Source organism: Anolis carolinensis, chromosome 5 (genome assembly GCF_035594765.1).
Source record: "Anolis carolinensis isolate JA03-04 chromosome 5, rAnoCar3.1.pri, whole genome shotgun sequence".
NCBI classification, from domain to species: Eukaryota; Metazoa; Chordata; class Lepidosauria; order Squamata; family Dactyloidae; genus Anolis; species Anolis carolinensis.
In genome coordinates this window covers 203,338,807-203,361,246 of record NC_085845.1, presented here as the reverse complement: position 1 = coordinate 203,361,246, position 22,440 = coordinate 203,338,807, and the positions used below count along the sequence as shown (strand labels likewise).

The 22,440-nt window shown below is 44.9% G+C and overlaps 2 protein-coding genes across 2 annotated transcripts in view; one reads left to right on the top strand and one right to left on the bottom strand.

The window, feature by feature from the left end:
* Positions 1-1,384: 1,384 nt before the first annotated feature.
* Positions 1,385-19,547, top strand: LOC134299702 (regenerating islet-derived protein 4-like). Its single transcript, XM_062983411.1, has 6 exons — positions 1,385-1,634; positions 2,116-2,188; positions 2,854-2,951; positions 5,791-5,946; positions 7,288-7,396; positions 19,281-19,547. The coding sequence occupies exons 1-6, from the start codon at positions 1,626-1,628 to the stop codon at positions 19,346-19,348; spliced, it is 513 nt and encodes a 170-aa protein (XP_062839481.1). The 5' UTR covers positions 1,385-1,625; the 3' UTR covers positions 19,349-19,547.
* Positions 19,548-21,286: 1,739 nt separating this feature from the next.
* Positions 21,287-22,440, bottom strand: part of LOC103280607 (C-type mannose receptor 2) — a 39,452-nt gene continuing 38,298 nt past the window's right edge. Inside the window, exon 10 of the mRNA XM_062982752.1 lies at positions 21,287-21,514. Within this exon, the coding sequence (XP_062838822.1) occupies positions 21,447-21,514 (68 nt within the window). The 3' untranslated portion in view covers positions 21,287-21,446. The remainder of the gene's footprint in view (positions 21,515-22,440) is intronic.

Sequence of the window (22,440 nt, the reverse complement as noted above, 5' to 3'; positions counted from 1 at the left end):
TGAGGGGGACCCAGCAAATGGAGGCCTGGGCATCCATGAGGGAGACTGGATACTCAGGGTTAATTGGGGAGAAAGGAGGACATACTGTATATACTCGAAGATAAGCAGAGTTTTTCATCCCTTTTTATGAACTGAAAAAGCCTCCCCCGGCTTATAATTGGGTCAAGGTCAAGCTGGCAATTGAGCCTGGAGGCCATTGCTTGCAAGATAGGACATATTTATCTCTCAACTTACCCTCCCTTATCAGTGTTTACTTTTCCAAAGCAATGTTTTGAAAAGGGAAAGAGGCCCTTGCAAGTCAGGAAGAATATATTTGATGAGTCAGTTCTCTCCGTCTGCTCACCCAAAGGACCACTTGATGCAGCAGCAAAAGTGGCACCAACAAAACGACAGCTCAATCCTTGTTTTACTGCTGATCCCAGCAGGTCTAATTACTTTATAATTACAATTACTGAAAGCCATAACAATCCGGACACATGGCCCATCTTCTCCGCTCACCGAGGCTGTTATCTGTACAAGCTGGCACCTCCTGCATTCCTCAGTGCATGTTGAAAGTTCTGGCCAGACAATTCAAACGAAAGCCCTGACCTATTGGTCCTGCAGGCAATCAATCAAGCTAGCTTATGCTTAACCCATGCACTGCGGGAATGCTCTGCTGGAAACACACAGTTGCAAACACCCAACAGCATAACTTGATATAACATTTCACCCTAACAATAAAACACAGGAGCACCTTTGACTTACTTCTATGCAGATGCCTCTCATTCTGGAGACTAGTTGCTGAGGAAGATGACCTGAGGCAATTCATACCTGAACAATACACCCCTATCAAGGAAGGATTGAAGGAAGGAAGGAAGGAGGGAGGGAGGGAGGGAAGGAAGGAAGGAAGGAAGGAAGGAAGGAAGGAAGGAAGGAAGGAAGGAAGGAAGGAAGGAAGGAAGGAAGGAAGGAAGGAAGGAGCTCTTCACTAATGCACACAAACAAGCCTTTCCAAAGGACCACAACCTTAACTCAACAAACTCTCTCACAAATGTGACACAATTGACTCTCTCAGACTAAATTCCTTTGTTCCAAGTGAGACAAGGTCTCTTGGTGCTCTCTCTTCCTTGAAGACTGTTTGTCTCGCCTCTTCATCTTGCCCTGGGCGTCCAACTCCTAATTCCTTCATGAGCTTGTTTCAACCCTTTTTGTTCCCATTAGTGCTCACATATATCTTCCAGCAGCATCTCGAAAAAGATCACTAGAAAAGAGGTTTGGCATTAAAGGTTCCACCCATGGTGTCCAGCTTGTTCGTACTTATTGGTGACTTCTGTGGGACATCCACTGGAATTTTTCAGATGAATATTATCTGTGGGTTGGGAGATTAGCTATTCTGTGTTTGATGTCTATAAAAGAGGCACATGGCATGTCTTGGCAGTTAGTCTGTAAGTGAACCTGAAAGGTTTCTGTCCTGAAGAGAGGAAAGCAAGTTGTCATCAGAGAAGCTAAGCAGAGACAGAAGGGAAGACAAGCAAGCGAGTCGTCTTCATGCATTGCTTTCTTTCTCTTTTCCAGGGTTTTCATTCTGGTCACATCTGCTTAATCTGGACTAGAGCATTAAGTTACAGACTTATTTCAGATCAACTATGATGGTGGTAATGGAACCATTTCTAGGACCCTTTTGATATCCAGATGGATCAATTGTTCATGAGTCAACAATTGATCTCAAGGTTCAATCTACAGTCTAGAGCAATGGTTCTCAACCTGTGGGTCCCCAGATGTTTTGGCCTTCAACTCCCAGAAATTCTAACTGCTGGTAAACTGGCTGGGATTTCTGTGAGTTGTAGGACAATACACCTGGGGACCCACAGGTTGAGAAGCAATGATCTACATGCACCTTTGATAGAGCTTTTTAAGAATGAATGCATTGTATGTTGATTCATGATTCAACAGTTGATCAAAATGATCCATCTTAGTTTGGACTAACCAATATGCCAGTGGCAGGTTTCCTGTTGCTGCTAAACATCAAGACTTTTCAATTACAGAAAAAAGTTCAATGTATCATACACTACCTGCCCAAATGGAGAATCTACGTTTCTCCCAGCTACTTCTTTGTTCTTTCTTCCTTCTCCTCAGGTGCAGATGGGTCTGGACTCGTCCTCCTATCTCTCCCTTTGGGGCTTATGGGTTGTCTTCCTTTTCCAACCAGGTAGGTCCCAGGTGAGCTCCCCAAATGTTGTTATCCTAATTAGCCTAGCCAAGCAAAGAGTGGCCGTCTAAAAGGGGGGAACCTTCTACAAAACCAGAAGGACTCCTAGGAGATGTTCATCTTGGAAGAAGGCTTCCAACTGGAATCAAACCACTGAGTCAATCCTTGAATGAAGATTCAGCATGTGGCTAAATCCAATGGATTTAATGGTTGAGCAGTGAGTCAACATGTCATAAATCCAATGGAACTTGAGGTTTACACTGTAGAATGAATGGCATAGTGTCTGGAACTTTGGAGCTCAATGCTATGGGGTACTGGGAGCTGTAGTTTGGTGAGGCTCCAGCCTTGTTTGACAATGAAGACTAAAGACCTTGTAAAATTACAACTCCCAGGATTCCATAGCAATGAACCAAAGTAGTTAAAAGTGGTGTCCAACAGCATTCATTCTACAGTGTAGATGCACCCTAGGATAAATTCTCAATTGATGCTACTGTATTAAGAGGTATCGAAATTTAATTGGATTCCATGTTTGGAGAAAAGTGAGGTAGAACATAAATAAAGGAATGTAAAGATGCTGATGGTGGTTTATTCCATTTATAACTCACCTGCCCCACCAGCCAAATATTGATTCACTCCTGAAAAATCCTTTCCTCCTTGTCTCCCAGCCTCAGCCATTATGATCCCCTGTCCCAGAGGTGGGATGGTTTACAAGAACGGCTGTTTCGGCTTCTTCAGTGTCCGTCTGAATTGGGAGAGGGCAGAGGTAAGAAACAAGCTATCTCCTGAGCAGGAAGTGGGTCATTTCATTTAATGGTACTTTTTAAAATTTATCTATATAAAAGGGTACTAGGAAACCCTCTGTTGCACCCCAAGGCAACAAACCAAACAGGAGTCAATATAACATATAATATCTTTATTAAAGCAAATATAAATCCAGATGAAAATTGGTATGGAGTTTGAGGAGGATGTAGCTCTTTTAGGAAAGTCAAAGATTAGTCCAATAAAATGAAAAAAAAGGTTCAATGTTATAAGCCAAAGTCTGAAGGGCAAAAGTTGACTCCAAAGCAGTTAGAATGATCTTGAGTTGAAACAAGGAAACAAGGCTGGAAATAGCAAAGTTCAAATCCACTAGAATGCTTCTTAACAAACAGACAGGAACTTAGATGAAGCCAAGGTAAAACTTGGATCAGGAAAAAGGCAGGAACTAGGTTGAAGTCCGGTTCTGCTCGAGAGTCATGGCACGGCACAGCCCGACGGAACTAGAAACTTGGCTTGGAAACAAACAGGAGCTGGAGTCAGGAAAACCTCCCTCAAGGAGAGCAAAGTTGACACCGCAAAGAAGCCACCGAGCAAAACACTTTTATGGATCTTAACCTGAATCCAAAATAGGGAGAGCAATATTCCCAAAAACTTCCCATGGGAACTCTAACCATTATCCCCTCAGGATGCCAGATGTTGACTTCTACGAAGGCCTTGTTTTGCGCTTCTCTCACGATTCAGAAATTCCCTTCGATTAAAATCCTCATTCTCAGGCGAACTGAGAACATCTGGCACAGACAAGGGAGGAAGAGTAGGAGACTCCCTTCCAATTAACGGCTCTTCCTGGCTGATTTCTCCAGGCACCTGGAGCTGCAAAGGGTTCTCAGAACTGGGTGAAAAGTCATAATAAACCTCTTCTGTGTCAGAATTCAGCTCCTGATCAGGCTCTGAAGCCATGGCTGGCTGGGATATAACACCCTCCTAATAAAGTCATAGAATCCTAGAGTTGGAAGAGGCTCCTAGAGGTCATCCAGTCTAACCCTCCTGCTAGTCAGGAAGACAACTCGAAGGCCTCCCAATAGTTGGCTATCCAGTCTCTATTTCATGCTTAAAGACCTCTAGAAAAGGAGACTCTCAAAAAACAACATATCCCATTGCTGAACAACTCTTATCATCGAAATTTTATTTTCTTTCTATTTGAATCCATTGCTCCATTGCTTCCTGGTCTCTGAAGCTGCAGAAAACAAGACTGTCTTCTCCTTAATGGGACAAAGGAAAGAGGAAACTAAGGCCTTTTCTATAGTGCCACATAAAATCCATATTATCTGCTTTGAACTGGATTATATGCCAGTGCAGTTTTATACAATTCAGTTCAAAACAGATTATCTGGGTTATCTGCTTTCATAATCTGGATTATATGGCAGTGTAGAAGGGGGTTAAGAGAAGCCAGGCATGCATTCCAGATTTTAGGAGAGCTGATTTCAGGAAATTTTGGAAATTACTGAGTGAGGTCCCATGGATAAGAATTCTAAAAGAGAATTGAATTAATGATGGATGAGAGTTTCTTAAAAGTGAGATACTGACGGCACGATTGCAAGCAGTGCCAGCAAGGAAGAAACATAAGAGAAGACTAAAGATACCAGAATTCAAAACAACTTCAACAGGTTACAGAACTGATTGGCCAAATCTAAAATGAATTCCAATAAGGAGACATGTACAATACTTCTCTTGGGCAGAAAAAAATGAAACACAGAGATAAAAGATGGTCAATATGTGAAAGAGATCTTGGAGTCTTCATGGACAACAAGCAGAACATGAGCCAACAATGTGATGCAGCAGCTGAAAAAGCTAATGCACTCTAGGCTGCATCAATAGAAGGATAGTGTCTAGATTCACTCTCTTTTGCTTTGATCAGACCTCACCCAGAATAATAGCTCTGTCTCCAATTCCGAGGGACACGGATAAGCTGGAAGGTATCTAGAGAAAGGCCTGGGTAAAGAGCAGGATCTGTTTACACTGAAGGAGAGAATATTGTGAGGAGACATGATGGCCATGTATAAATATGTGAAAGGATGCCATAAGGAAGAGGGAGGAGGCTTCATTTCTGCTGCCCTGGAATCTAGGACTCAGACTCAGAGCCATGGGTTCAAATGGCAGGAGAGGAGATTCCACCTGAACATTAGGAAGAACTTTTTGATCATAAGAAGAGCTGATCATATGTGGAACTCTACCTTGAAGGAAATTGAAGGTTCCTCCTTTTGAGGCTTCTAAACAGAAGCTGGGTAGCCATCTGTCAGGGATGCTTTGATTGTGCTTTTCCTGCATGGGAGGGGGTTGGACTAGATGGCCCATGTGGTCTCGTCCAACTCTATGATTCTATGTCCATTTTGGACACCTTCCCTCTTATCTATCTCTTTTTTGAATTGTAGTTCCAGAACAGGAAACAGGATTATTTCAGGTGAGATCTAATCAAAGTAGAATAGAGTGGAACCATGACTTTCCTCAATCTGGACACGAGACTCCTCTTGATGCCGCCTAGAATCACGCTAGCTTTTTTTGCTGCCGCATCCCACTCACTCCTGGCCCATATTCATCTTGCTGTCCACTAAAAGTCCTGGATCCCTTTCAGCCAGGTGTCATCCGTCTTATATCTGAGCATTTGATAAAGATCCTGAGTAGCCCTGAGAGACCCAATAGTGAAGCCCTCCTATGGCATCCCATTGGTCACTTCTCTCCAGAAGGAAGGTGAGGAGCCATTGGGCAGAAGCACCTTTGGGGTTTAGCAGCCCAACTGGATTCAAACAGGTAGCTCCTTTGCTGTGTTCTTGCTTTTTCTCTCCCAGGTGGCATGCCAGACGTTTGGATTGAATGGGCATCTTGCCTCAGTTCATGACCCTAGAGAGCAAAAGGCCATTGCAAAATATATTAAGCAAGTTAATGTTGCTGGCCTACCTGTTTGGTTAGGACTGCATGACGCCAAGAGAGGTTCTTCAAAACTGGTGAGTATGCCATGATCAAGGAATGGGCATTATAGAAGAAGGCCTAGGTACCTCTTTCCAACATTTGGAAAATAACATGTAGGCATACACACATATTCACTGAAACAAAGAAACTTGCTTTCTGCCCAGAATCGTTGTTTTCTGTCCAGAAAACTCTGACATCAAGAGAGGTTCGTTAGTACGGGTGAGTATGCCATGATCCAGGGATGGCCATTATAGAAGAAGGCCTAGGTACCTCTTTCCAAAATTCAGTAAAGAACATGTAGGCATACACATATATTCACTGAAACAAAGAAACTTGCTTTCTGCCCAGAATGTCTGTTTTCTGTCCAGAAAACTCTTATTTATTTATTTACAGTATTTCTATTCCGCCCTTCTTTCTCACCCCGAAGGGGACTCAGGACGGATTACAATGAACATATATATGGCAAACATTCAATGACATCAGACAAACAACACACAGTATAGACACACAGAGGCAATTTTAACATTTCCAGCTTCATGAGGGTATGCTCGATTCTGGCCACAGGGGGAGCTGTTGCTTCATCATCCATGAGTGACACCAAGTGCTGTACTTCCTCAATCCTTTCCGCGTGCTGCTGGCAGTTTTATGGTGTAAATTAGTTAAATTAGCCTCCCACATAAAGCATACCTAAATTTCCTAGTTGACAGATACAATTGTCTTTCGGGCTGCTTAGGTAAACAGCAAGCCAGGTTATTTAATGCTCGGGGCTTAACCCGACCCAGGGTTCAAACTCATGACCTCTTGGTCAGTAGTGATTGATTGCAGCTGGTTACTAGCCAGCTGCGCCACAGCCAGACCCTCTTGGCTCCAAGAGAGGTTCTTCAGTATGGGTGAGTATGCCATGATCAAGGAATGGGCATTATAGAAGAAGGTCTAGTTAGCCTCTTTCCAAAATTTGGAAAAGAACATGTAGGCATACACACATATTCACTGAAACAAAGAAACTTGCTTTCTGCCCAGAATGGCCGTTTTCTGTCCAGAAAACTCTGATTTCTGGAACTTGTCCTTTTATTTGCAGGAAACATCTTTTTACAGAAAATGCTGTTTTCTATACAAGAAAAGTCAAGCTGATGTAGGATGCATCTACACTGCATGATTAATGTAGTTTGGAAACCACTTGAACTGCCATGGTTCAATGCTATAGAATCATGAGAGTTATAGTTTTGCAAAGTCTTTGGCCTTCTCTACCTAAGAGTACTGGTGCTTCTCCAGACTATAAAATCCCAGGATTCTGAGTGCATTAATTCTATAATGTCAAAGTGGATTCATTCTACTCTGTTTCAGCTCAGACCCAATCTTTCTTGCTCTCTGTACAGAGCCGACAGTTCAAATGGACCGATGGATCCCGAGTCCCGTATATGCCCTGGAATATAGGAGAACCCGACGGCGGGACTTACGAGTTATGTGTGGAACTGGGATCTAGTGGTGAGGAACATTTCCAAAATCTAATTCTCCAAGAAGAAGAAGGCTGTTTGTACCAAAGAACCTGAAAATGATCCATGCTTCTTGAGGCCAGGCTTGTCACTCTTAGATCCTCCCTACATAACCCAGGAAAAACAATGTTCCTCTGAGCACATGGTAACCAATCCCATCCATCAATCAGTCATTAGCCTCCTGAAATTTCCCATTTTTCTCCATACCTAGGATGAGAAGGTGTATCTACATAGTTTTTGTAAGCCATCCAACCTCTGTGGCCAAGGCTGGTAGAGAGTGAAGTGGAGAGTGAAGTCAAATTGTGTTCCTTCTACAATGTAAATGCTCCCTTTGATTTGTGAATCTTTCCTTGGAAAAAGAGGTCTGGACTGACACTCTGGGAAGTTCCCCCCAAGCAGAGCCAGCCCTAGGTAATTTTAAAGTGTAGGCGAACAGAATTTTGGCACCCCCCCCCCAAAGCCAATCACTGAAAAATAAAAGCGTTGGATAAGTTAAAATGTTGGATAATAAGGAGGGATTAAGGAAAAGCCTATTGAACATCAAATTACATTAATATTTTACAAATTAATCACCAAAACATCATGTTTTACAACAAATCAACAGAAAAAGCAGTCTCGACTGCACCCCCATATGTTTGGCGCCCGAAGCAACTGCTTAATTCGCCTCATTGTTGGAACGGCTCTGCCCCCAAGAAAAACACCAGGCAGCTGTGTATGTATTTGCACTTCAAGGTGTCTTTGAGGACTCCTTGGATGATATTAAGTTGGACCGGACTGTGATTGACTAGATGAGGGCCAACAAGCTGAGGCTTAATCCAGACAAGACAGAGGTCCTCCTGGTCAGTTGTGGGGTCAATCGGGGCATAGGGTGGCAACCAGTGCTCGACGGGGTTACATTCCCAAGGGCACAGGTCTGCAGCCTAGGGGCCTTCCTGGATCCACACTGACGCTTAAACCTCAGATGTCGGTGGTGGCTGGGAGGGCCTTCTCACAGCTAAAACTTGTGTGCCAGCACCTCAAAAAGGTGTGTTGTCGAAGGCTTTCATGGCCGGGATCACAGGATTGTTGTATGTTTTCCGGGCTGTCTGGCCATGTTCCAGAAGCATTCTCTCCTGATGTTTCGCCCACATCTATGGCAGGCATCCTTAGAGGTTGTGAGGTATGGAGAAACTCAGCACGGAAGGTTTATATATATCTGTGGGAAGTCCAGGCTGAGGGAAGAACTCTTGTCAGTTGGAGGCCATTGTGAATGTTGCAGTTAATCACCCTAATTTGCATTGAATGGCTTCATCTACTGGCTACTTTCTGCCTGGGGGCATCCTTTGTTAGCTGCTGTGATGACCCATGGGCCTTGTAGTCCTGCTCAGGACATTGTAATTCCTGATGAAGATGAAAACTTGGGTTTTTTACCTTCCCAGTCTGAACTGGATTCCTCTCAGCCAGATCTTTCCCAGGCAGATCTGGGAACCTTGCACCTGCAAGAAAGTTGTCTCCCAGAAGTATGTCAAACAAGCCCAGAGCCTACTTCTCCCGTATTCTTGCGCCGGGAGTTTTGTAAACAACAGAGAAGTTTGGATTCAGCTTCGCGCAGGAGTGCGAGGATTGCAGCTAAGAATGTGGCCAATTAAGACTGCTTCTCGTGAGAATCTTTGGGGAGTCTCACATCTGGTCTCAGAGTTAGCTTTCGGTTCTGATTCCCAGAGAACTGCTTCGGCGGGAAGCTAGACTCTATTTAGGTGTTTTACCCGCGTAGTAACTTCGCGGAGTCAATTCGTCAGCCTACGGAGCGAGTTGTGTCTGGACAGCGCGCTCCGGTTCAAGCCTCGCTCCTGTTCAAGCCTTGCCTTGCTATCCAGCCTTCGCCTTGCTTCCCAGCCTTTGTTTATCTACGGACTTTGCCTTGTTTCCCAGGATTAATCCTTGCCTTGTTCCACGGATTTATCAAGTTATTCCACGGACCTTGTTCTTGTTCTTAGTTACCTTGTTCCACGTTCAAGCCTTGTTTCAAGTATCAAGTTATTTTCTAGCCTCGCTCAAGTTTCATGGACTAAAGGACCTTGTCATCTCCCCTCACTTTGCTTGGCAAAGTGAGTGTTTCGGTTATTGGATTACAACTTTGGACCTTAATATTTCTTATTGGACATTGCTTTTTTGGACTAATTCTGACCTTTCCTGAAAGGTCTAATTCTGGACTATTTTCTACACTTGTTTTTATTAACTTTATATATTCCTACAATAAAGATATTAGATAGATTCTGGCCTCTGTGTATGGTTATTGGTGCTCTGCAGCCTGGGTCGTGACAGTTTGACTCCGCCAACCCTAAGCACCAATTAACCTCGGCCAGAATGTCTACCGGAGTCGTACCTGGGCCGAGCGGCCAGCCGATTACCTACACCATCGACAAGGAAGAGGTGGACCGAATCCGTGATAAGCTCAATGCACAGGATGGAGAAATAAGGGGTTTGAAGGAACGCGGAGTTCGTCTTCCGGCCATGGCGTTGCCAACCAAGTTTACTGGAGAAGCTTCTAAGGTTCAAGTCTTCCGTCGCCAATGTCAAGCTTATCTGGAGGCCCGTGCTGCCGAGTTTCCCCAAGAAGACATCAAAGTGGCATGGGTTTACAGTCTTCTAGACGGGCCAGCGGCCAGCTGGGCGACGGCACTGTTCGACCAAGCCTCTCCACACCTAAGATCAGCGCAACACTTCTTGGACCACCTCAAGGAGACTTGGGGAATCGAGGACAATTTGGAGGCAGCCGGTCACAAACTCCGTCGCCTTTTCCAAGGAGACAGACCTATGTCTCAGTATATAGCCGAGTTCCGAGTGCTGGCCCACAACACCGGCTGGAACGATGTAGCCCTCAGGGGACAATTCCGGGAGGGTCTCAACATTGAAATGCTGGAAGAAATCTCCAAGGTGGATCCTCCCCAGACCCTCGAGGCACTCATTGATCAATGTTTACGGGCTGAAGTCATGATTGCCAACAGGAAACAGTGGGTTCGAGGCCAGGGCAGTAGAGCCGGGGCAAAACCCCCCGCTCCCGCCAGCGTTCAGCCACGTCCGGTGTGGAGACCCCCACCGCCAACCCCATACCCCAGAGGAGGCGAGGAGGTGCCGATGCAGTTGGGCAATGTGCGTCCCAGACTAGATGCCGCCGAGAAGGCCCGTCGTCAACGCTTAAACCTCTGCTGGTACTGCGGGAACGGGGGCCACTTCGCCAGAGAGTGCCCAGCCAAAGGGAAGCCTACCGCCCGTCTTGCGGCGGCGTCCTCCACGGAGACGAAGGCGTCTGAGCCGACTGGCACACAGCCGGCGGGGGAAGCCAACGACCGGGTGTAGAGGGGCTCGCCAACCCGGTCAAAAAATCCATCCAAGAGCCGCCAACCGGGGTCCTGTTCCTTCTCGTGGTCACATTATGGTCAGCAAAAAGGGGACCCGTCATGATCCACGCCATGATAGACTCTGGAGCTACCAACAATTTCATCGATAGAGAGTATGCCGACTCTCTGGGATTACAATATCATGATTTCAAGAATGCCCGTGTGGTGCAAGCCATAGACGGCCGCCCCCTCAAGACGGGCCCCGTAAGTCAGTGGTCGGAACCCACCAGGATGTGGATAAGGGAACATATGGAAGAGATTTCCTTCTTTGTTACCGAGGTTCCCCATTTCCCTGTGATTTTGGGAATTCCATGGCTGACTCTCCACGACCCTAACATCTCCTGGTCCAACAGAGAACTGCAGTTTGCTTCACCGTACTGCCAAAACCATTGCCTCGTAGCCAAGGTATGCCATGCCACAGACACCGAGCCCATCATCACCTTGCCAAAGAAGTACTCCGAGTATTGGGATGTATTCAATGAGAAAGAAGCCGAAAAATTACCCCCACATAGACCTTATGACTGTGCCATTGACTTGGTGGAGGGGGCCCCGATCCCGCGAGGGCATCTCTACTCCCTGACTGAGCCAGAGCAAGAAGCTCTCAGGGAATTCCTAGAGACAAACCTTCGCAAGGGGTTCATCAGACCCTCTCAATCCCCAGCCGCCTCCCCAGTGATGTTTGTGAAGAAGAAGTCAGGGGAACTACGCTTGGTGGTGGACTACAGAGCATTGAACAATATCACCAAGCGGAACAGCTATCCCCTGCCTTTAATCTCGGATCTACTGGATCGGCTTCGAGGAGCCAAGGTTTACACCAAGCTGGATCTTCGGGGGGCTTACAACTTAGTTCGCATCAGGGAAGGGGACGAGTGGAAGACCGCCTTCCAGACCAAATTCGGATTATTTGAGTCCCGAGTTATGAATTTCGGTTTATGCGGAGCCCCCGCAACGTTCCAGCATTTTGTCAATGACATTTTTCAGGACTATCTAGACAGGTTCTTGATAATCTACCTGGACGATTTTTTGGTGTTTTCCAGATCACAATCAGAACATGAGAACCACGTCAAAATGGTGTTACAACGATTGCGGGATCATGGACTTTATGCCAAGCTGGAAAAATGCGCTTTTGATCTACAAGAGGTAGATTTCCTTGGTTACCGCATCTCGCCTCTAGGGCTTTCCATGGACCCAGCCAAAGTTTCAGCAGTATTGGAATGGCGGGCGCCAACTAACAAGAAAGAGGTGCAGCGTTTCTTGGGGTTCGCGAACTACTACCGCAAGTTCATTCCAGATTTTGCCCGCTGGTCCGACCCCATCACTAGCTGCATCCGTGGAAAGCAGCCTTTCCGCTGGACTGATCAAGCAGAGAAAGGGTTTCAGCAACTAAAGAAACTATTCACCTCCCAGCCAATTCTACAGCACCCAAATCCTGGAACCCCTTTTGTGGTGCAAGCGGACGCCTCTGATGTGGCAATTGGGGCTGTACTCTTACAACCGGTGGGAGATCACCTCCACCCCTGTGCCTTTTATTCTCGTCAACTAACCACACCAGAGAGGAATTACACCATTTGGGAAAAAGAACTACTGGCCATAAAGGCAGCCTTTGAAACTTGGAGACATTGGCTAGAAGGGGCCAAATTTCCCATTGTAGTCCACACTGATCATCGTAATCTAGAACATCTAAGAACTGCCCGCAAACTAAATCAGAGGCAGCAACGTTGGGCTTTATTCTTTGAACGTTTCAACTTCCAGATCCATTATGTGACCCCAGCCCAAACCAAGCAAGCAGACGCCCTGTCACGTAAACCGGAATACGCTGCAGGACGCAAGGAGACCTTTGAATCCCAACTGCTACAACCTGAGAACTTTGCCACGCTCACGGTGGGGAACACCAAATCCATTCCCATTGGTTCAACTTCCCCTACTCCAGGACCCATCTGTGCTCAAGAAATCAGGGCTAGTCAGCAAGCAGATGCCTGGGCGCAGGACCAACTTCGCCAAGGTCTGCATTTCCCCTTTTCGCTTAAAGATGGGCTGCTCTGCTATAGAAATCATGTCTATATCCCACCCGGACCGGGCAGAGAAAAAGCGCTTCGTCTGTGTCATGACTGCAAACCAGCAGGACACTTCGGACTATTTAAAACTATGCATTTGATCCTAAGGGATTTTTGGTGGCCCAAGATCCGCAAGGATGTGGAAAAATATGTCAACACCTGCCCAGTATGCCAGCGCTCCAAGATACGAAGGGAGAAGCCCTCAGGGCTTTTACACCCCCTTCCTACCCCATCTCGCCCATGGGAAATAATTTCCGCGGATTTCATCACTGACCTACCACCTTCCTGTGGATTCACCACGATCTTAGTGGTGGTGGACCTATTCACCAAGTTAGCCCATTTCATTCCCTGCGAAGGCCTCCCCACGGCCAAGGAAACTGCGGATCTATTTCTTCAACATGTCTTCAGACTACATGGATTGCCCAAGAGTTTAGTCACAGACCGTGGATCTCAATTCACCTCTCGTTTTTGGAAGGCACTACAAAAACTATTGGGCATAGACTCTCGCTTATCTTCAGCTCATCATCCCCAAACAGATGGGCAAACGGAGCGCACCAATGCCACTTTGGAGCAGTATCTTCGCTGTTATGTAAACTATCAACAGGACAATTGGGCTTCTCTGTTACCACTGTCTGAGTTTGCCTACAACAATGGAGTTCAAGCTTCTACAAAAGAAACGCCGTTCTTTGCAAACTACGGCTTCCATCCACGTTTCTTTCCCCCTGTCATTGAAACTTCAGAGGTTCCCGCAGCAGAGGATTGGCTGCAGGAACTCACAGCGGTGCAACAACTTTTGCTCCAGCAACTGGACCAAGCCAAGGAGGACTATAAACGCCACGCTGACAAACATCGCCAGCCGGGCCCTGAAATCAAGGTAGGAGATCGGGTTTTCCTGTCCACTCGCTTTCTGCCCTCCCACCGCCCTTGCCGGAAGTTAGATGCCCGTTTCATTGGTCCCTATCCAGTGGTGGCGCAATTAAACCCCGTGACTTTCAAACTCCAACTTCCGCGTTCAATGCGCATTCACCCAGTGTTTCACCGTTCCCTGCTCCTTCCGGCGGATGGTGTGCGACCTGATACAGACCAACCGGCCCCCCCTCCTGTTTTGATGAATGGGGAGGAGGAGTTCGAGGTTGAGGACATTTTGGATTCTCGCTTTCACCGCCGCCGCCTACAATATCTCATTGACTGGGTGGGTTTTGGCCCTGAGGAACGCTCTTGGGAAGACGCCTCCACAGTCCATGCCCCTGATCTAACCCGTCGCTTTCATCAGACCTATCCCACCAAACCGCGACCTCGCGCCTCGGGGAGAGGGCCCCAGTTTGGGAGGGGCCTTGAGGAGGGGGATAGTGTGATGACCCATGGGCCTTGTAGTCCTGCTCAGGACATTGTAATTCCTGATGAAGATGAAAACTTGGGTTTTTTACCTTCCCAGTCTGAACTGGATTCCTCTCAGCCAGATCTTTCCCAGGCAGATCTGGGAACCTTGCACCTGCAAGAAAGTTGTCTCCCAGAAGTATGTCAAACAAGCCCAGAGCCTACTTCTCCCGTATTCTTGCGCCGGGAGTTTTGTAAACAACAGAGAAGTTTGGATTCAGCTTCGCGCAGGAGTGCGAGGATTGCAGCTAAGAATGTGGCCAATTAAGACTGCTTCTCGTGAGAATCTTTGGGGAGTCTCACATCTGGTCTCAGAGTTAGCTTTCGGTTCTGATTCCCAGAGAACTGCTTCGGCGGGAAGCTAGACTCTATTTAGGTGTTTTACCCGCGTAGTAACTTCGCGGAGTCAATTCGTCAGCCTACGGAGCGAGTTGTGTCTGGACAGCGCGCTCCGGTTCAAGCCTCGCTCCTGTTCAAGCCTTGCCTTGCTATCCAGCCTTCGCCTTGCTTCCCAGCCTTTGTTTATCTACGGACTTTGCCTTGTTTCCCAGGATTAATCCTTGCCTTGTTCCACGGATTTATCAAGTTATTCCACGGACCTTGTTCTTGTTCTTAGTTACCTTGTTCCACGTTCAAGCCTTGTTTCAAGTATCAAGTTATTTTCTAGCCTCGCTCAAGTTTCATGGACTAAAGGACCTTGTCATCTCCCCTCACTTTGCTTGGCAAAGTGAGTGTTTCGGTTATTGGATTACAACTTTGGACCTTAATATTTCTTATTGGACATTGCTTTTTTGGACTAATTCTGACCTTTCCTGAAAGGTCTAATTCTGGACTATTTTCTACACTTGTTTTTATTAACTTTATATATTCCTACAATAAAGATATTAGATAGATTCTGGCCTCTGTGTATGGTTATTGGTGCTCTGCAGCCTGGGTCGTGACAGCTGCCCCTAGTTCCCATGTCTCAGAGTGTTGCTTCTTATTTACTGTTCTGATTTTTGAGTTTTTTAATACTGGTAGCCAGATTTTGTTCATTTTCATGGTTTCCTCCTTTCTGTTGAAGTTGTCCACATGCTTGTGGATTTCAATGGCTTCTCTGTGTAGTCTGACATGATAGTTGTTGGAGTGGTCAAGGATTTCTGCATTCTCAAATAATATACTGTGTCCAGGTTGACTTGGCCATGGTGGTCCATGCCTTAATTACGTCTAGAATGGATTACTGCAATGCACACTATGCGGGGCTACCTTTGAAGAGGGTTTGGAAACTGCAATTAGTCCAGAGGTCGTCAGCCAGATTATTAACTGGAGCTGATTTTAGGGAGCACACCACTGTCTGCTGATAAGTTTCCAGTCCCAATTCAAAGTGCAGGGTTCACCTATAAATCCCTATATGATTCAGTTCCTGCTTACCTATATGACCACATTCCCCCCATGAACCTGGGCTTTCTGACCTCAGTCAAATAAGTTTTTGAGAATGTATAGGCCCCAATTGACCAACATAATTTTTATGAAACCTTGCACTTCATCCCATGCCCTTGTCCCATAGTCATACATTTGCACTTATCCCTTGCCCTCGCTCTCGTGTAACTGCCTGGCTAGGTTTACCGCCGCTAACTGTTATTGGATTGATGAATGCTGTTTTAAAGTTTTTAAGTCGTTAAGTTTTAAGTGCTTATTTGTTTTATTCAATTTGTGCTTTTATTTTGGATGTACAGCATTCCCCCACTTATCGCAGGAGTTAGGTTCCAGGACCACCCGCAATAAGTGTAAATCCGTGAAATAGGGACTCTATATTTATTTTAATATTTATACATTCTTTTAGTACACTATTTTAAGCCTTTATCAACCAATCGTGTGTTGATAAATCTCTCCTTCTCCACCCATTGCCACTTGGACTCCTTTTCTCTCCCTTTGGCTTCTCCTTCCTCCCTTTCTTAGGCTGTAACTTGTCATTTTTAATGATTTATAATAGTCTTTTAGTGTTTATTGAAAAACTGCAAAACAGTGTATCCGCGAAAAGTGAACTGTGAATAGTGAGGGAACACTGTACTTCTTTTATGTTTTTAGGCACTATGTGCTGGGTGAAAGCTGCCCTGTGTCTCTTCGGGGAGATGGTGGTGGGATACAAGAATAATTTTATTAATTATCATTAAATCCCAGCTGGATTAAGGCTATTGAAACAATTAGTGATGGGTTGGTCAGCATGTATTTAAGTGCAAGTGATTCAATGGCTCTGCTCTACTCTACTCAGGATTAAAATAGGACTTTCTGCCGGTAGAGATAGAGGTGGAGATGATGGAGAGGGAGGTGGAGATGGATTAAGAGCTAGGATTGGGGTTAAGGAGACAGAAAAAGAGACAGAAACAGAAAGAGTCAGAGTTAGAGTCAAAGACATAGCAAGGCAGTTCCGAAGAAACCAGAAAAACTTGAGCTTCAAAAGTATAATCCAAACACAGATTCCAAACATGAGACGAGGCATGAACCGATACTAAGCAAGAGTTGAATCTCCAACAGCGATGTTGCTCTGACTGAAATCTTTCCCAATTACATCTCCTTTAAAACCTCCTTGCAAGCTAGAAACACATTCCTCCGAGCTCTACGAGAGCCCCACGCTTGCCTCCAATTCTCACGGAGTGTCTGGGCCCCTGTCTAACACACATTCATCCCCCTCATTCCCATCTGGGCTTTGTTGATATTGACAAATCTCAGACTCCCATGAAAGGTCATCCTTATCACGAACTTCAGTAGCATCTCTGCTAAACTCGGAGCTTTCAACATTCCCCTGTTTTGTCTGTTTTTCTAAGCCATCAACACTTTCCGAATCCACCTGCATTTCAGAAACGTCAACATTCCCAGGGACAAACTACTGTTCAAAGTGCTGTTCCACATTTCCTGGAACAGACTGCTCAAACCCAAATCCCCCTTCATCATCAGACTGAACCACAACAAACACTGATTTATTTATTTATTTACTACATTGATATCCCATCCTTCTCACCCCGAAGGAGACTCAGAGCGGATTACAAATTATATGTACATATGATATATTATAGTACTAGCTGTGCCCGGCCACGCGTTGCTGTGGCGAAGTATGGTGGTATGGGAAATAAAGTATTGAGGTTTTGGTGGTAGTTATGGTAAAAAGGTTTTCCCCTGATGGAGCTTAGCCTTCTAACTGGCAGTAATTGGATAAAAACAATTATTCCTCTCCTCTAATTAGGACTTTATTTTTCTTTTCTTTTTGTTGTATGAACGTAGAGGCATGGATGAGGGGTTGTGCTGCCAAGTTTAGTGTTTCTGGGATGTGTAGTTTTGTTGTTTTGTCCTAGGCCGAAATTTCATTACCCTTTTATATATATACACACACACAAATATATATATATACACACACACACACACACACACACACACACACATATACATACACACACACACACACATATGTATACATATACACACAAATATAATTTTCACAAATATCATTTTTTTCCCCTGGCATTCAGGAGCAACTAGGAAGGAGACTCAAAGTTGTGAAAAGTTGGTGACTTTACATACACACACACACACACACACACACACACACATATATATATATGCTTCTATCCTTTTGCTTGGCAATATATATATATATATATATACTAGCTGTGCCCGGCCACGCGTTGCTGTGGCAAAGTGGTGGTGGTATCGGTTAAAACTTGTTGTGGAATTTTTATTTGACGTTATTTGTATTTTTTTAAATTAATTTTACTGTCACTTATCTTTTTTATTTATTATATTATTTTGTTGTATTATTTTTAGTCATTTTGTTATAGTATTTTATTGTATTAATTATTTTAGTGTTTTTTATAATTTTTTATTGTATTATTTGTATTTATTTTTTATCATTATTTTATTAACACTGGGCTGAGTGGGTTGCTAGGAGACCAAGTGGGCGGAGCTTAGCCTTCTAACTGGCAGCAATTGGATAAAAACAATTATTCCTCTCCCTCTAATTAGGAATTTATTTTTCTTTTCTTTTTGTTGTATCAACCTAGAGGCATGGATGAGGGGTTGTGATGTCAATTTTTGAGGTTGTGGGGTGTTTACTTTTGTTGTTTTGTCCGCTGCCGTGATGCCATCACTCTTTTTTATATATATATATATATATATATATATATATATATATATATATATATATATATGTATATATATGTATATACACACACACACACACACACACACACACGTATACATATACACACAAATATAATTTTTTCCCAGCATTTAGGAAAGACTAGGAGGGAGACTCAAAGTTGTGAAAACTTCAGACACCTTGGTGACTTTACACATACAGACACACACACACAAATATGTATTTTCCTGGCATGGATGAGGGGTTGTGCTGCCAAGTTTAGTGTTTCTGGAATGTGTAGTTTTGTTGTTTTGTCCTAGGCCGAAATTTCATTACCCTTTTATATATATAGATTATTATTAGTATTATATTGTATTACATTATATTATTATTATGATTATCAATATTATATGTATATACAATATATTTTATTATTGTATTTAGGGCTCCATTTCCATGCCCTGCGGAAACGGAGCCTTTCAGAGTCCCACTGGGAGTTCCCTTTCGTCAGGTGATGGCGTCCGTGGGACTCGGTTTCCGAAACCCATGGAAACGGAGTCCTCAGCCTGTGGGATGAAGTCCAGAGATACAGTTAGAGGCCGATTCACAGACAGACAAAGCGACAGAGACAGTATTAGGTTTAGGTTTAATGTTAGAGATTGTCTTAGAGTTAGGATTAGAGATAGAGTTGACAGAGACAGAGAAAGATAAGAAAACAGAGAGTTAGAGGCAGTGAAACAGAGTTAAAGTCAAAGGCAGATAAAGAGACTGAGATAGAGTTAGGTTTAATGCTAATGTGAGAGACAGAATTGGAGTGACAGACAGAGGTAGGGTTAGGGTTAGGGGTAGAGATTGAAACAAATTAGAATTTGGGTGAGAGACAGAGTTAGAAACAGGGACAGAACCAAACTTCGAGTTAGTTGGTTGAGTAACGTTGTCTCTGTTGTCTTCTAGCATTCGATGTATTGAATGACCAGTCGTGTGAAAGACAGCAACCCTACCTTTGCAGATTTGAAATCTGAGTTGGATAGATAAAATGCCAGCATGCCTGACACTTTGGCCTATGGGATTGCTGCATGGCAACCTCCCTTTTGTGAGCATCCAAGCCTTTCTAGCTGACGATATTGCCATATAATAGACCCATGGAGGATCTGTGGGTCAGCAGATGATTTTCTTTCTGGGCTGTGATACAAATTAAATATTCCTTTCCTATTATGCTTATGGGGCTTTCTGTGTGTCTGTCCTTTAACCCATTCTGAGACTGTTGCCATGTTCAAGAAGGACATGTGGAGTCCAGAGGAGCAAGACTAAGGGCCCTTCCACACAGTCATATCACCCAGAACATCCCACACTCTCTGCTTTGAACAGAGATATCTGAGTCCACACTGCCATCTATTCCAGTTCAAAGCAGATAGTGGGATTTTATTCAGCTGTGTGGAAGGGACCTAAGTCAACTATCATGGCTTAGTCCTATGGAATCCTGGGAGTTGTAGTTTTGCAAGCTCTTTAACCTTCTCTGTTAAATAGCACTGAGCCATGACAGTGAAAGCTGTGTATTAATTCTCATTTAAGATGAACAAATGTATTCCAGCAGGAGCTTTAATGGGTTGCAACCTCCTTCCTCTGGTGCACGGAGAACAAATGGACATCCAAAATGTGACTAATGGGCATGCACAGGAGCAACATCCACAAAGCACAAAATCAATTGTAATTGTGGCTATAGAAAGCCATAGAAAGTTGTGCATTCTGGAAATTTTCCCAGCTCTTATTTAAATGAGGCCAGGCCCATGGCAAATAATGCAACAGTTTTGTAGCCAACCAGGAATCATGAAGATGGAGCCTTTCCGTTTGACTCCACCTGAACTGCCTTTCTTAAACCCCAACTTCCATAACCCTACAGCATTGTTCCCAGCTTCTGGTCCGTGGACCACCAGTGATCTGCAGGAACTAAAATATGCTCCATGTTCTCTACTACGGATAATAACACAGCCCAACCAAAAAAAAATCTGATTGCCTTCGTTTTTAGGCTAGTTCTTGGGGTTATTTGGAGTCCTGATTCAGAAAATTGGATTGGATAGACCACATCAGCTCTAGATTATTAAATATGTTTTTCTGTGGGTGAGCAGGTGGCGACTACTGAATGGCATGTGTTCTGTATGCAAAACTAGAGCTGATGTGGTCTAGCCAATGCAATTTTTTGAATCAGCACCCCAAATTACTAAACCAAATCTAAAGTTGACCAAATATTGATTCGTAACCCCTTTGGTACTACTGTTGTAGAGTGGTCCCTGGTCAAAGTGGTCCCTGGTCAAGTGGACTTTGGTCAAAGTGGTCCTTGGTCTCAAAGTGGTCCCTGGTCAAAATGGTCCCTGGTCAAGGTGGTCCCCAGTCAAGGTGGTCCCCGGTCAAGGTGGTCCCCAATTACATGGACCTTGGTCAAAGTGGTCCCTGGTCAAAATGGTCCCTGGTTAAGGTGGTCCTCGGTCAAGGTGGTCCCCTGTTAAGTGGACTCTGGTCAAAGTTCTCCCTGGTCAAAGTGGTCTCTGGTCAAACTGGTGCCTAGACAGTGGTCCCTGGTCAAAATGGTCCCTGGTCAAGGTGGTCCCGGTCAAGGTGGTCCCCTGTTAAGTAGGCCTTGGTCAAAATTCTCCCTGGTGAAAGTGGTCTCTGATCAAAGTGGTGCCTAGTCAAAGTGGTCCCCAGTCAAGTGATCCCTGGTCAAAGTGGTCCCTGGTCAAAGTGGTCTCTGGTCAAAGTGGTCCCTGGTCAAAGTGGTCTCTGGTCAAAGTGGTGCCTAGTCAAAGTGGTCCCCGGTCAAGTGATCCCTGGTCAAAGTGGTCCCTGGTCAAAGTGGTCTCTGGTCAAAGTGGTCCCTGGTCAAAGTGGAAATTTAAATAAGCAAACAAAAACTGTGCCAGCCCATTAGGGCCATTCTTTGCAGAGAAAGAAGAGAAACATGGCAGGCTGCATGAGATTTTATTTGGTTGTTCATCAAGGGAAAGTTAACTTGACTCCCTGCATAGATCGAGGTTTGGATTGGGACCAAAATAGTTCGGTGTGTCCAAGGTGCGGCGATCGTTGTTTCCAATAGCTGCAATTCACCACAAAGACCGGCTTCTGCTAGAGGTCATATTTGCAGACATAGGGCAGTTCCAAATAACAGTTGGCATCATTCCAGTACTTAAATCCTGAAAGACAATATAAACAGCGACTCAAGTAGAACCAATGCATTCTGACTCTGCATTTATATCTTCTACTAGATATTCAGTCCTTTGTGTCTTCCTATCACTTCCTATCACTTCCTCCTCTCTGTTTTTCTCCTCCATCTCTCTCCTTTCCCTGTCCCTTCTCCTTCTCTCCTCCCTCCACCATTCTCCTCTTCCTTCTCCTTTAATTCTTTCTCTTCTTCCTCCTCTTCCTCTTTCTTATTCTTCCCCTCCTACCCATTCCTAGAGTTGGAAGAGACCTGGCGGGCCATCCAGTCCAACCCCATTCTGCCAAGAAGCAGGAAAATCGCATTCAAAGCACCCCTGACAGATGGCCATACAGCCTCTGCTTCAAAGCCTCTAAAGAAGGAGTCTCCATCACACTCCGGGCAGAGAGTTCCACTGCTGAACAGCTCTCACAGTGAGGAAGTTCTTCCTGATGTTCAGGTGGAATCTCCTTTCCTGTAGTTTGAAGCCATTGTTCTATTATGTCCTCGTCTCCAAGGCAGCAGAAAACAAGCCTTCTCTATCTTCCCTATGACTTCTCCTCACATCTTGATCCATGGCCCTCATCATGTCTCCTCTCAGCCTTCTCTTCTGCAGGCTAAACATGCCCAGCTCTTGGAGCTGTTCTTCAGACCTTTGATCCTTTGAGTTGCTCTCCTCTGGACACTTTCCAGCTTAGAGTCAACATCTGCTTTCAGTTGTGTTGCCCAGAATGGGACACAGGGTGATTCCAGGTATGGCCTGACCAAGGAGGGGTATCATAACTTCTAGACACCAGACTCTTCTTGATGCCGGCCAAAATCCCATTGGCTTTTTTGCCGCTGCATTGCATTGTTGGCTCATGTTCACCTTCCTCACCACGAGGACTCCGAGATCTTTTCCACGTGTCCTGCTGTCGAGCC

Excerpts from the sequence above, each read along its gene's own strand:
- LOC134299702 (XM_062983411.1), top strand. Across the intron at positions 2,189-2,853 it reads TGTCTTCCTTTTCCAACCAG|CCTCAGCCATTATGATCCCC; the intron begins GTAGGTCCCAGG and ends CTTGTCTCCCAG. Across the intron at positions 7,397-19,280 it reads TGTGGAACTGGGATCTAGTG|CATTCGATGTATTGAATGAC; the intron begins GTGAGGAACATT and ends GTTGTCTTCTAG.